Below are 15,399 nucleotides of genomic sequence, written 5' to 3' on the forward strand. Positions count from 1 at the left end.
AGCAATTCTATCAAATCTTGTCGACCTCCAACTGACAGAGTGGTACCAATCTTTACTTCTCTCTTATTCTCATCTATCCCCAAATTCAAAATCTCAGTAGACTCTTTATGAGGCATAATCTGTTTATCTTCATTCTCCACCATTTTCAACAATTCAGAAGGTAGTTCACATCCGTCATCATCATCAGAATCTTCTATCTCCCCTTGACATATGGGCTTCTCGAAATCAATCTCCGGGTCAGAGTCATTAGCATTCATATTATTGATATTTGAGTTCCTGAAAGAAAAATGAAAGAGAAGATATATATACATATATACATATGGGAGGATCTTTTCCCATATAAATAAATAGAAAGAAATAAATATATACATATACAACAAAGAATGAATGAATGAAACAAATGCATGGGAGAATGTTTGCCATTTTGAACTAACATAATGCATCTTTTATTGAAAGCAAGAAAAAACAAACATCTTAACCCTTTACATAAAATCACCTATTTCCCCAGGGTATGAACAACAGGGAGAAAGTTCCAGTGCATTACTCTGTAATAGATTTGTAAACTACAGGTAGTTCTTTCGCGGTCCAATTGTTCAACACGAAGCCCGGCGGTGCAGGATAAATGCCCATAGCTCTCATTTCCTCAAACTCATCATCAGTTATAACATTAATGCCTAAATATCCTAAGGCATTCTCAACCATCATCTCATTACTCTTTGAATTCCCTTGAAACATATGCCCTCCAGATATGAAAATGTTGCTCAATGGCGGGAAGGTCATGGGTTCCTAGCTAAGGTCTTCACCAGCCAACCTGGCCTTTCTCATTTCCTGACCCTTCTTAATTCCCCTCAGCTTATCCCTTGAAGTTGGCTGATACCCCAAACCAAATCAATCTCTTTTAGTAATAGGGCATATTAGATTCACCGGTCCTTGTAACTGACTTCCTAACCCCTTTCCAACTTTCGCTCCTCTTCCAAGAGTCAAATTAAGCCCCATCTTGGTACAATTTGATAATATAGGCTTTGGTATCTTCATGCCTTCAGCCACAAACGTAGCATTGACAAACTCCAATGATCTGAAAGAACACTCGACCGCTTGCTCATCCACTTCAATATACGGAGCAATACTAGAAACAGAAGCAATAATGTACTCTTCAGCATGAATACATACCAACCTTCCATCAATTACAAATTTTAGTCTTTGGTGCAATGTGGACGGAACTACACCAGCCTGATGAATCCAAGGCCATCCTAACAAATAGTTGTACGTAGGCATAATGTCCATTACGAGAAATTCAACTTCATAAGTTGCTGGACCAATAGTTAGAGGAACATCAATCTTGCCCAACACTTCTTTTTTAGTCCCATCGAAAGCTCGAACCACACTTTGGCAGGTTCTCATAAGCGTATTATCTAATGGAAGCTTCTTCAGAGTCACTAAGGGCATCACATTCAAAGCCGAACCATTATCAACCAAAACCCGGGACAACACATGCCCTTTACACTTAATTGTGATATGTAAAGCCTTCTGACTACCAATCATCCCAGAAGGGATCTCATCATCAGAAAAAGATAAAAAATTATCAGCTTGTATATTGGAAATTAACCGGTCCAACTTTTCAATGGGCAACTCTTTCAGAATAAAAGTCTGGTTCAAAACCTTTAACAGAGCATTCCTATGGGCCTCTGAACTCAAAAGTAATGATAAAACAGAAATACGGGCAGGCAACCTATGTAATTGTTCAACAACACTGTACTCACTGTGCTTCAGAAACTTCAAAAATTCTACCGCTTCACTCTCGGTTACTGATTCATTGATAACATGCTCATCTTCTTTTATCTGAATATCAACCTTTTTCCCCTTATCAACCGTAACCTTCTTCTCAGACTCTTTAGGTGGATTAAGAGAATAACACCTACCACTTCTGGTAAAGTGTCCCACCTCATCTACTTCCTCATTCTCTTTTGTTACATCTCCCATATGGCAATCATATCTCCAAGGCACTTGTTTATTATCCCGATATGGGAATGGAGATGGAGGTGTAATAACCACTTTCGGAGCTACCTTTTCAGGCAATCGATTCTTGGGAGTAATGATTAGGGGACAACTAGAATTGTATACCCCTTTAGACGATCCTTCTGAAGCACAAACTTTCGCTTCCTCTTTTTCAGCAATCTCTTTAAAGAACTCAATTTATTTACTGTCCATCATGTCTTGTACCAAAGATAGGAAGTCAGGACATTGCTGAATACTGTGTCCTTCATTGTTATGATACTGGCATTCCTATCAATTGTTAAACTGTTCACCCATCAAACTGGGCTTCAACAATCATACCTTAACCATCTGGCACCACACCCAACTCATGTGTGATACCACATCACTAACCTTCATTACAATTCTCTTTCTTCTCTCTTCAGTAATCGCGTTAACTCCTGCCCCTGCATGGCTTGGCAACAGATTCTAAGCTATATTCGGCTGTTTACTGTCACCAAAGTTGATGACATTCCTCGTTCTCAAAGCTTGGACAACCTTCTTAAATGCAGTACAATTCTCAATGGAATGCCCGGGATTCCCCGCATGGTACTCACACTGAGCACTAGCATCATACCATTTGGGAAAAGGAAGTTGCATTGGTGTCACGTGATACGGTGAAACTACATGCCGATCATACAAAATCCGAAACAATTCCTTATAAGTCATCGGAATTGGATCAAATTGAGGCCTCTCTCTCCTCTGGTCCCTTGCCCCTTGTCTATTGTCATTTTGTGTTGATGACCCTGCTCCTTGAGGACAGGAAACAGTGATGTTATTAGAATCGTACTGCCTCATATTACTGACTTCGTTTTCCTTTTTCCTCATTGGTGGCCTCTTACTAGACTCTCCTCCCTCGAGCTTTCTACTCTTAACTGCCATTTCAATCATTTCTCCCACCGTGACTACATCAGTAAAACTTCGATAAGGATTGCCGATAATATGCGAGAAAAAAGGAGCCCTTAAGGTATTGACAAAAAGCATATTTGTTTCATCCTCTTCCAATGGTGGATGGACTTACACCGCTACATCTCTCCATCTTTGAGCATATTGTCTAAAACTCTCGTTAGACTTCTTTTCCATTCCTTGCAACATTATCCTGTTGGGCCTAACATCTTTTACATGTTTGTATTGCTCAAGAAAGGACTTAGCCAAGTGTTTCCACAATTTAATATTAGTTCTACTCAGCTGGTTATACCACCGGATTGCCGAACCAGTTAAGCTTTCCTGAAAGAAGTGTATCAACAATTGATCATCCCCTATGTATTCGGTTATCTTCCTACAGAACATCATGATATACGCAGAGGGACACCTGGTACCATCAAACTTCTCAAAGTCAGGAACCTTGAACTTTGGAGGCAAAACCAAATCAGGAACTAGACTTAATTCCTTCGCGTCAAATCCATAGACACTAGTATCTTCCTTCATGGCTCTGACTTCTCTTTCTAACTGTTTCCATTTCTCTTCCAGCGGATTGTTTTGGTCCTTCTTGTCTTCTTCATCAAGGTCCGAAACTTGATGATATTGATGTTCTTCCTGATACGAACCAGATCTAGGCTGTACGTTAACAGAAGCACCGACTGGATTAATGTGTACCTTTTCGACATGAACAGGGGTCACTTGAACGTTCTGAGATTGTTCTAGGGTGAACCCTGGAGGATAAAGTGGGTCCTCAGTTACAGCTCCTGGCACAGGGCTTTTCCCATGTTCCGGATTTCTTCCTTCCAACAGACTCGCAAACTTGAAAAACATCTCCTTCTGGGCAATTCATCATATCTTCTTGCATTTTCTTCATATTCTCTTATAACTCCAGTTGAGTTTTCTCAAGTTGAGCAATTTTATCATCCATGACCTTCTTTCGGGTATTATAGGGATACTTGGAAGTTCCCAGTATTACTCTGTCATACAGTCTTTTTATTAATGTTGATGTTTATTAATGAATATTGAAATATATGATTATGAATGAATAAAATGAGATGCAAAAATTTAAATGCATTAAAAATGTATATGCAAAATGCAGGGTGTTGATCCTGGAACGACTCCTTAGAACAACTCTTTATATTAGAACGACGTTCAATTACAAAGTTGGAACATATCACAAATAAATCTGCACCATCTCTCATATTTGTTGTACATGTGCTAACAGCTCCACAATCTTCTGGTTTTCTTCAGCCTTGGGATCCAGTTCTTAAGTCACATCAGCATCTTCCTCAGATAGAATGACCAAATATTGAGCTATTCTCCGCGCGTGTCCTAAGTAACAAGCAATAAGGTCATCTCTTTACTTAACTCTCGCCTGAGCTTGCTCTCATTGAAAACGCCACTGTATATCCCCCTCATAAGGAACTATCGATAGCTCAATTGCTCTCCTATGAAAATCTTGAACCATGGCTTCAAGCTCACTCACTCGCTTTTTCATTTTCTCAACTTCCCCACTGCTTGAGCTACCTTCCCTATTTCGATATTATCGTAATACAGTCTCTAAACTTGAAACCTTCTCCTTCAACTTCTCATTCTGGGCTTGACTCTCTTGTAACCTCTGCTCTAAAGAATCCTTTTCCTTCGATAAAATCTTAACTTGGTGTCTGCTTTGCTTGAGCTTTTCTTGATTCTCTCCGGCTACTCTTTTGAGGCTCACCACTTCTTGCCTCTATTCGACAGATGACTTACTCGAGCTAGAACCTATCTGAGCTTTTACCATTCGCTGATAAGTTGATCGAAGATCGTCAAAGTCTAGCCGAAGTTGCTTATCTACTTTTTCAATTCGATCTGCTCTACTCTTCTGAATGTCAATCTCCAATCCCTTTTGATACACTTAATCTTCTAACTTCTATAAAGTCATTCTCCATTGTCTCCGTTCTGCTTCGAAATCGCGCTTAGCTAACTCTAATGGAGATGGCACCACTCTCAACTGTTCTTCCACCGGCTGAATATTTTTAGGATTCACTATCGGGATGTTGTCATTTACTCAACCGATTCTCCACTGCTCGTACTATTGAGATAACTCGAGATCATAAGTGAACAAATTCACACGACGAGTTTACCTCCAGGCCTCAACAACCCCTTTAACTTTACCCTTATACTGATCTCCTCTGAATGCAAAATCTGACCCTACCAAGTCCCATGTGGCTGTAATGAACTACCTTGACCCATATTGTCTGGAAACTAGTAGCGGTGCATACCCAACAGAACCCCATATACCTGGAAAAGGAACCCAATCTCGCTCTCCACATCGGTAAAGTATATCAGAAGATACATTCCACGAAGCTCGCCACAAAATATCACCATCTCTGATATCCTTGAAGATGACCATCCATTTTTCTTTGGTGAAACCCCCAGGCCATTCTTTAGAAAGAAATCCTTCAAAGGCGAAAACCCATCTAGAAACACTCGTCCTGGTGTCTTTTCAACATGTTTGAAATGACTTAGAGTCTATACTAGTAACAAAGGCGCACACCCTATAAAGCGTCATTCTCCTTCGCGCCTATAAGAACTCAAAGACCGGAACGTCCCAGCTAGAATGGCTGGAACAAGATCCACGTGCTTGTCTAATCTTTCAAACAAGTCAACGACTGATACATATACATATCCTAGCACATTTGGAAAAATAACAAGCCCATAAATCCCTAAAGCAAACAAGTCAAACTTGTTTCTCTTATCAGGGTGATGATTAATTACTTCTTTCAGAGCAGACCAAGAGATGCACTCACTGTCTCCCTTCTTCTTAATGTTTCTGACTACCCAATCTTCACTCATTCCGGTCGTCAATAGTAATTTCTTCTTAAATGAACGAGTGACCGACAGCTTGGTATATACTCTATCCATTTGGGACCTCGGACAACGGACCAAAGCTTGATACTCTACTATTGTTGATGTCAGATCCACCCTACCAAATGTGAAACAGCTATAAACCGGATTCCAGAACTGCGCCAATGCTCTAAACATATTTCGGTCAATAGAAACATCCAGAAGATAAAAAATGTTGCAATACAACTGATAAAATATCTCCTTATTGGCTGCTTCCCATCTTCCCATCTCTTAGCTCACTCAGATCATTCTAACGTACGTTGATGTGAGTGTAACCAAATAACTCCGACACGTATCCAGGTATCACACTGTCCCCATTGGTCAGTTGGGACTGTTCCGACCACCTCAGAACATCCGCATTGTCCTCAACCTCTTTCTGAACCGTTCATTCCATATTATTGTCCTTCTATATGGACATCGATCCCAAATCAACACCATGTAATGGATAGTGCAATGCAAAACAGAAAAGAAACAAGGCAAAGACAACAACAGATCGGTTAGTAAACATAAAGTAATTAAGTCGGGATAATAATTTGTTAAAGAATCCTACCCACATGCTGGCTACCCAATCATGCTTTATCAGATCCTACTCAACATGATATCTACCCCCATGCTTTGTTATTCACAAAAAGAAATCCTAACCGCATGGTATCTAATTCGCGTGCTTGTTCGAGAAAAATAAACCTAACCGCATGATATCTAGTTCGCAAGCATTTATTCGAAAAACGAAAATAAATAACTCAAAAAAAGCTTTTCCTTGTGTACTCTCTTCACGGGATTCTTAAGGTTCGGGTTTGGTTCAACCTAAGTTCAGGTTCTATGTTCACTATATACCGGGTTCAGTTCTAAAGTAATAGGTTCTCGAATTGTCCTTGTCGGTGCCTCCTTGGGCTACCGAACCCTCAATCCTGGCCCATCACAGGCTTTAGGAGATCGAGTTCAATTTCGAGGGAACACACCTCCTTATGTCCATGCGGAGGTGATTACCATCACGAGGACCATAAGGCCTGAGGTTCAGGAGCGATCCACTATCCCATGCGGAGGTGAAAACCACACGAGGGCATAGTCTCTCACTCCTACTTAATTAGGACGAAGCAGGGTTTTATCTCATGTCATGAAAATGCAACTGTGCAGTGTGTGAGGAAAAGCGAAAAAACACAATAAAAACACTCAAAATTTCCTAAATTCACACAATTAATCTGAAACCATTAGCAAACAAATTAGTACAACTATTTAATTGTTAATCGGATTAAATCAAAAAAATCAAAATATAAACAAAATTTATTAAAAACCAAACAATGGATCAAAAACCAAATTAAAACGAATTTATAATTTTCAATTGCAAAGACAATTAATTAATTGACTATCGGCCTGACTCTCTAAAAAATGGTCCCCAGCGGAGTCGCCAAGCCGTCGAAACAATTTTTTTATGAAAGGTGAAAAAGCGAGATTTTGAAAATCACATCAATTTTTGACTTATCTCTTTCGATTGATTTTTAATTTAAAAAAAATGCGATTTAAAAACCTCTCGTTTCAAAAAAAATTGGATTTCTTTTACGATCGAAAAAATACGGTTTAAAGAGTCGCTACCAATCTTTGATTAGGGTGTGATTGCGCACCCAAAAATATTTGTTATTTTAAATAAAAATTAATTTTTATTAAAACAACAAATTAAGGTTTGTGTTACCAAAATCTGAGTTTGGGAGTCGGTTATGTGCGGGGAAGGATTAGCACCCCACAGCGCCCTAAATCGGTACCTAGTCGATTAATTAACGTCTTTGCAATGAACTTTAGAAATTCGAACTTAATTTGATTTTTGACCCCATAAAACAAAGATGTAAATTTAAAAACATTCAAAAGCACTCAAATAAATTAAATTAAAATTACCGAGTCATTTTAGAAATATAAAGAATGTTCGATTATTTACAAATATCGAGACCAGATCTTAAAAGCTATAACAACATTTTCTCAATAAATTTAAATAGCCGAATATTTCTTTTTCTTCCATTCCCAAATTTTAAAGTGATGGATCAATTTTTAGGTGTCACTAATGGGATACACTTTTATTTTAAAATCATTAAAAGCGGACCTCAAATGCGTTATGACAACCCACTTAAAATAATTTTAAATTAAAAGTGTATTACCCATAATCCAATTATGTAATATATCAAGTTATGCAAATGAGGATATCATACAAATTGTGCAAAAAGTATGTCATGCCAAAAATTAATTAAGCAAAATTAAAAATATCATACAACGTGACTTACAAAAAATTATATACATATATTTTAATTAAAAATCATAAATTACGCATATTAACACATAATGTACAAATGTGACTCAAATATAAAAACAAAATCATAACATGCTAAACTATAAATTTTAAAAAGTGTATATATATATAAATGTAATGACTAAATTTAAATGCACGCAAAATTAAATTTATAAATCAGAAATAAATCAGTGACCTAAACATAAAATACTAAATCAGCGACCTAAATATAAAATACGTATAAATTACAGGGTCTGATATAAAATTTATCCTATTTAGTTTAAGTTAAAATAAAATGCAACATAACATAATAGTGTCTGCACATTCGAAAAAAAATAAGGAAATTAAAACAAATAATAGACTGCTCTGTAAAATGCGTCTAAATTGAAAGGGTCTAAACATAATTTACCCCTAAAGTCATGGTGGCTAAAAATAATTAAACCAAATGTCTAAATATAAATCCTAAACTAAAATACCTAAGCTAAACTCACTAAACCTAAACGCCCAAGTAAATCACGTGCAAATAAGCCTTCAGCCGCTCAAGTCTCATCTTCTCCACCTCTCTTGGGCACACACGACACTACTCTCAGCAACCCTCTCCATCTCTCGGCCAAAGCTTCTAGATCAAGCCCTATGAAGCCGACAACCGACCACCGGGCCTCGGTGGTTATCTCATTTTCCTCTCGATGCTTAAACAATGGTCCCAATGACCCGTAAGACCTCCCTTCCCTTTCTTTTTTATTAAACATAAACTTCAAGCAAAAATTGTGGTAGCCACCATGGCCACTGCCTTACGCTACGCCCCGATAAGGGTTCCCATGTCACTTAAAACTCTCTGACCAAACTCCTCTTTTAAACCGATTTATAACCCACCGAACTAAACGCCCAAACTAAACATGAAATCGAACCAACTGTGTATTCCCTCAATCCCAAAAAAACAACGAAAAAGCTTTTTTGTATTCTATTTCTGATTAGAAGATTTTCTAACTTCACCAGTCAAGGAAACGAAGGGTTTTCCAAAAGGGTAAGAGTTTCTTTCTTTCTATGAAATTTTGTTTTATTTTTAGTTTGGTTTTTATTTCAAAAGTTTTATTATGCTTAATCTCACCCCAATGAAGCCCATACAGAGTAAACATGGAATCAACAAGACCCTCATTCGTTCTAACATCCCAGGTAATCCCCAAATTCTCTTTTTATTATATGCTTCAAAAGAAATATTACAAAACCCATACATAAATAAACATTTCAAAGGTAAAAAGGAAATAAATGATGATAATAAAATAAAGGAAAACCTGTTTATGGACTGCTAGTATTGCTTTCGAAACTCACTGCTTGTACCAGTATTGCTTGTAGTAACTAAATTTCACTTTGTATTGCTTTGATTCGTTGAAACGATCGAACTCTTCCGTTCCTTTGATTTTCAAATTGAAGGAAAATATAGTACAATGTTTTCTGTTTTACTATCTACTTTCTGTAAAGAGAAACAATGGAGGTTTTTTTTTTGTATTTTTTGCTCTCGGTTCTTTGCAAATATCTCCTTGTGTCCGTGTAATCTATCTCCAGAAAAACTCCCCTTTTACAGTTTTTCTCTCTTGCTCCTATACCCCTCCCCGGTTGTTTTAATTAACTGATGATAATTGACCAGTTACCATACGTGGCTGAAAGTCCTCTTTTTCTGATTCCAGTACATCAAAGCAGTTGCATGGTTAGACAGCTCCAACCAACCGGTCCATTGGTCCGGGCTTACTCCCAAGCCAGGTCTTTATTTGGGTTATGCATGGGTTGAGTTCTTCTTTAGGCCTGCCATTAATTCGGGTCTGCTCCGACTTGGCCTTGGGCAAATTGAGCATCTACAAAACTTATTGTTTAGTTTTGGTTCATTTCGATCATTTATTATTGAAAAATTAACTGTGATGCTGACGAGTCACTATAAGATAATATCATGTCGTTAAAAATATCACACTAAATTTTTAACAATGAATAACCAAAATAAAACTAAAATGTAATATTAAGTTTGATTTAGAAAAATAATTAAATTATTAAAATAAAATAAAATTGATAGTTAAAATACTACTCTTAAAACAATGAAGCCATGATTTTATCTTAAACAACCCAAATTGGAGTATGAATATACTGAGCAAAAAAGGAAAGAGCCAAATGGTTCCCATGAGTTAAATGGTGGTCCAAAGTCCAAACCAAAAAAATAAATAAGCTTCCACTATATGGAGTTTCCCTGCACTTCAAGTAATGGAGGAGTCTATTGTGCACGTCGCACACTATAACACATTATTAAAGTGATGTATTGAAATACATCATTAATTAAATTATGCTTATTAAGTAAATATTAAAAGGGTAAATTATATGTTTAGTAAATAAAAATTAAGTGACCCTTATTCCCATATGTAATGGGGTACGGGGGAGGTAGGATAGTAGGCTGCCCCCAACGCCAAGTTGTGAGCAGCTTCCGTATGAGACCTCCAAATTATAAAATACCCTCCGTGGAACTCGATCCCACGACCCCAAGGTTAAGAGCCTTGTGCTCTACCAACTGAGCTGGATGGTCATTTCACGTTTAGTAAATATTAAAGTTTAAATACTAAAATGAAACAAAAATGATAATTTAGGTACAAAACATGTAATTTACCCTTTAATATTTAAGGACAATTTAGATAGTAGTGTGTTTATTTGTGTCGCTTTAGTGGTGTGTTTTGGTGTGCGACGTGCACCGTAGAATTTTCCTCAAGTAATAATATCATATTTTTTTGTTTGTTATGCGATACAACAATCTAATTTAAGGCTAAAAACAATAAAAATAAGCATAATAAAAAATGTGATAAAAAACATAACGTTTTAGGTTAGCACAACCTAAATGTTATCTTTCACTTACCAACAAAAAATATTATGAAGAATGTAACATTTTAGGTTCAACCGGAAATACTAAAAAAATGCAATGTTTTAGATTATACCTAACCTAAAATGTTATACTTATTATCGCATTTTCAGTTACATCTACTTCCGTCCTTTTTTAACCTTAAATTACGTGGTCGTTGCTTACGCTTTACTTTCTTCAACCCACACTGCTATTTGCTCAAAGCTTACATAGCCACAATACATCTTTTTGCGTAGTTGCAAAATGGAGAATATTGACCGTAGTGTTTGTAATTGTCTTTTACAAGTTGCAGATAGCTACCGATCATGTATATTCCATTTCTTTAGATGATGAGGTTAGACTGCGATCACGATTAGATGTGATCAAAACTCGATTTAATTTAAAAAATTTGATCTTTTAACTTGGCTCGACTAAAATTTTTTTAGATTTAAGTTGAGTTATAAAATAAAACTTGAATAACTTGAAAGTTTTAGTAATTAGATAATTAATTTTCAGGTTTGAGTCGAGTTCCTCAATTTTGTATAATAAATGTATATCACGTATAAAAAATATGAAGAAATATATGTATTTTATATGGTCAAAAAACCCTAATTTGGACACTTGTGGACCGTCGGATCTCAATCAGATCCAACAACTGTGGATTGACGGCACTAAAGAGTGTGTTAAAAAACCCTAGCTGATGGCACGAGTCACACGTGGGCCTCCTTTGTTGGGCCCAAGTTGATGGGCTGTTGGGCAAGTACATTGGGCTTCGGGTTGGTGTAATCGGGTCTGGGTTGGGTGCTCTCGTATTTTGGGCTTCGTAATTTGGATTGGACCTACAAAAATATGTAAATAAACATTAATACAACAACAACAATAATAATAATAAAATGAAAATCCGGACAAAAACGGGTGTCTACAAATGTATATCACATATAAAAAATATGAAGAAATATATGTATTGTATATGGTTATAGAAAACTGTTTAAATTGAAATAAAACCATTTAAATTGAAATAAAATATTATCATAATATTATAAACATTTACATTTAAATTTAAATAGAAACTCGAACAACTCAACACGAAAATTTTTTAAATAAAATTTGAGTTATAAAATAAGACTCGTCAACTCGAATAACTCAAAAATTTTAACTCGACCCTATCAAAAGTTGACTCCTAATGACAATTCAGAATTCTGTAAGCTGGACCTCCATGGAATGGGAGAATGTTGAAACGAAGAAAGGCTACGGTTTCATTGGTATATGAGACTAAGGACCAACCATTACAATACCCCCTATTCTATAAACGGGCAAGTGGCAATAAATGGGCTCATCACATATCCTTATCTCCTTCAACATTTCGACATATTATTACTGTTAGGGTAAATTACAAGTTAGTACCAACTATCACTTTTGTTTTGTTTTAGTCACCTAATTATTTTTTGTTTTGTAATCATATCTAACATTATGTTTTGTTTTCATTTTGGTCACCCACTATTAAAAAATCAACGGTGATGCAAATCTGTCACCATATGATAATGCCACATCATCACTATTTTTTTAAAAAAATGCCACATCGGCAATTATGTTTTTAACGGTGGGTGACTGAAACAAAATCGAAACGTAACATTAGATATAACTGTGAAAAATAATAGTTGGGTGACAAACAGAATAAGAATGATAGTTAGGGTATTAAACGTGTAATGTACCCTTATTGTTATTTACTTGAATGTAAAATGGTTTAATTTCTTTTTCTCTCTCTCTCTATGTTGCAATCTAAGATCTAATTTCTCTATTTTAATTTGACATAAATTGACTCATTTGCTTAATAGATTCAAATTGGTAATACTTTTAGTTGTTGTTATTAAAGTGATGACATCAAAATTTTCATTTTTTTATTTTTTATTAAAAAAAATAAAATCTATTTCATTTAATACCAGCAACTATGATGTTATCAATTTGGAGCTAAGGATAACATGAAAAAAATTAAATAGAAATGTGAAGTTATACTAAATTAAAATAGAATGGTTAAATTTAAAATTCTATCATAATAAAAAATTTAAGGGTAAATCACATATTAATCATCAGATTATTACAGTGTTTCTATTTCCGTTACCTTGTTACTAAAATTTGTATTTTATTAGTCAATAATTTAACAATTTCAATCCAGTTTAGTCATCGATCTTTAGGAAATTAACGGATATGATGACATGATTTGATATAAGTAATAGTTTTATTTTTTAAAATTCATACATTCTATCAATTTATTTTTAATTTAAAATAATTTAGAAAATTAACGAATATGATGATATAATTTAATATAATGGTTGTATAACTTGTCTTAAAGAAGCGATTTTGAACGTAAAAAATATTTTGAATTATTTAAATTTTATATTTTTATTTTTAATTTTTAATTTTATATATTCTTAATTTTTCTAGTTTGTTAAATCTAATCATTTGTTTTTTGACTTGAAAATTTGAAGTGGTTGACAAACAGATCCAGAATTTTTTTTTGAGGGTGGACGCATATATATTAATAATATAAATTGTTCATATGAGATAGACACAAATAAAATTTTAGAGTGTACACCATCAATAAAATTGATAACTAATACAAAGAAATTCATATTTCAGGGTGGGCACGTGCCCACCATTACATCCGCCACTGTTGACAAAGGATGATGATGAAGTTTGAGGATTAATAAACTTTGTAAACATTATAATTAAATTTATTAAATTATTTTAAATTAAATAAAATTAATAAATATAATACGTTTTAAAAATAAATTTATTATTATATTAAATTACAACATTGTTTTAATAAGTTTTTAATACTCAATAACTAAAACAAAAAATTATTATCAATATCAAGAATAAAAGTTTTAATAGTTGGATAGTAAAAGCATAAGAATAATTAAGTGATTAAATTGATAGTTTACAATAACTAAAACCAGAATGAAAATACGTCATTATAGTTAAGGTCAACCTAGTGGAAATTCAAAACCAGATTCCCATAATTGCCTGCTTAATTACAAGTAAAATATAGAGACAAAACTTAAGGGGGGGGGGGGAATCTCCATCTTCCTTATCAATATATACACAAAGGCCTAAGTTTAGATTTGCTCCCATATCTCTTCATCAAAATCACCATATTTCTTCTTCTTCTTCTTCATACAGATATTGTTGACGAGTTAATTGTAGATGGAGAAGTGGGATTTGCAAGCCGTTGTAGGAGGAGGAAGCAGCAGTGATGCCATGGAAAACCCACAGTTCAGTTTTGGTCCTTGGGGTTTCCAGCAAGATGAAGATGATCATTCCATGATTTTCCCAGAAAATTTTGAAACAAACCCTAATGTTCTTGACGAGCTGGAGGAACTTTACAAGCCTTTCTACCCTCGTTTGATTCCAAATTCAACTCAAAACATCGTCACAACTTCCCTACCAGCAGAGAAACCAAAAAGGCAGCAATCTTTTTCTGGAAATAAACATTCAAACAAACCTAAAAGATTCAGGTTTATATATATATATTTCAAAGTACTAGAGATTTTGAGTGTGGGAAACCCTAAGTTTATTACAGTTTGATCATATGTATTAATTCAGCAGGAAGAATAAGGAAAGTACAGTGGTGCAGCATGTAACAGCAGATGAGCTTCCATCGGATGCGTGGGCTTGGAGAAAATATGGGCAAAAACCCATCAAAGGGTCACCATTTCCGAGGTTAATTTTCTTTTATTGTGTCTAGATATTTAAATTGTGGTTTTAGTCGTATTTTCAGTTGTTTTGTGTTTATCGTAAATTCGTGATTACGGCTATAATAAGTAATATTGCATGCAATCATTGCGGGTATCACGGTCATGCAATAACGATTTGAACGATATAATTATTACTATATAACAGCTGCTATTCCGATAGTATACCACTGTTTAAATCCATGATTGTGTACATGCTTATTTTTTGTTTTGTTTTACTGGATCAAGGGGTAGTTTAAATTTTCATTAATGTTGCTTTGCTTGAACTGGGGAAAAACAGAAGCTATTATAGGTGCAGTAGCTCAAAAGGATGTTTGGCAAGGAAGCAAGTGGAGCGTAGCTGTTCGAATCCTGGAGTTTTTATTATAACCTACACAGGCGCGGAGCACTGCCACAGTCACCCTACTAGGCGGAGCTCGCTCGCCGGGAGCACTCGCAAGAAGTCGGTAATGGCAGGCAGCAAAAATTAGATGGCCACTAAAGATGAGAGTGTGGAACAAGGGAGGGTAAAAATGGAGGATTTAGATGGTGAAGAAGGGGCCAAAATTCTCACCCCGGATGCTATGTTTAGTGACCATGAATTAGGTCAAAGGTTAAAGAATTTCGATGGTGTGTTTTTAGAGCAGTTTCCGGATTTGTATCATGAAATATTGTGTCCATGAATGAAC

General features: G+C 35.4%; 1 protein-coding gene across 1 annotated transcript; it reads left to right on the forward strand.

The window, feature by feature from the left end:
• The first annotated feature begins 299 nt into the window (after window positions 1-299).
• LOC120123628 (probable WRKY transcription factor 29) lies at window positions 300-15,399 on the forward strand. The gene is made up of 4 exons (XM_039142476.1): window positions 300-321; window positions 14,148-14,494; window positions 14,586-14,699; window positions 15,012-15,399. Exons 2-4 carry the CDS (start codon window positions 14,184-14,186, stop codon window positions 15,199-15,201), a joined length of 615 nt encoding a protein of 204 aa, XP_038998407.1. The 5' UTR covers window positions 300-321; window positions 14,148-14,183; the 3' UTR covers window positions 15,202-15,399.

The sequence above is a fragment of the Hibiscus syriacus genome, unplaced genomic scaffold (genome assembly GCF_006381635.1).
Source record: "Hibiscus syriacus cultivar Baekdansim isolate YM2019G1 unplaced genomic scaffold, ASM638163v2 tig00110402_pilon, whole genome shotgun sequence".
NCBI lineage: Eukaryota > Viridiplantae > Streptophyta > Magnoliopsida > Malvales > Malvaceae > Hibiscus > Hibiscus syriacus.

What these genes read in the sequence shown, in the direction of transcription:
- LOC120123628 (XM_039142476.1), top strand. Translation starts at nt 14,184, where the DNA reads ATGGAGAAGTGGGATTTGCAAGCCGTTGTAGGAGGAGGAAGCAGCAGT. An exon ending in AACAAACCTAAAAGATTCAG is followed by an intron (nt 14,495 to 14,585) that starts GTTTATATATAT and finishes TTAATTCAGCAG; the next exon opens with GAAGAATAAGGAAAGTACAG. An exon ending in AAAGGGTCACCATTTCCGAG is followed by an intron (nt 14,700 to 15,011) that starts GTTAATTTTCTT and finishes GGGGAAAAACAG; the next exon opens with AAGCTATTATAGGTGCAGTA.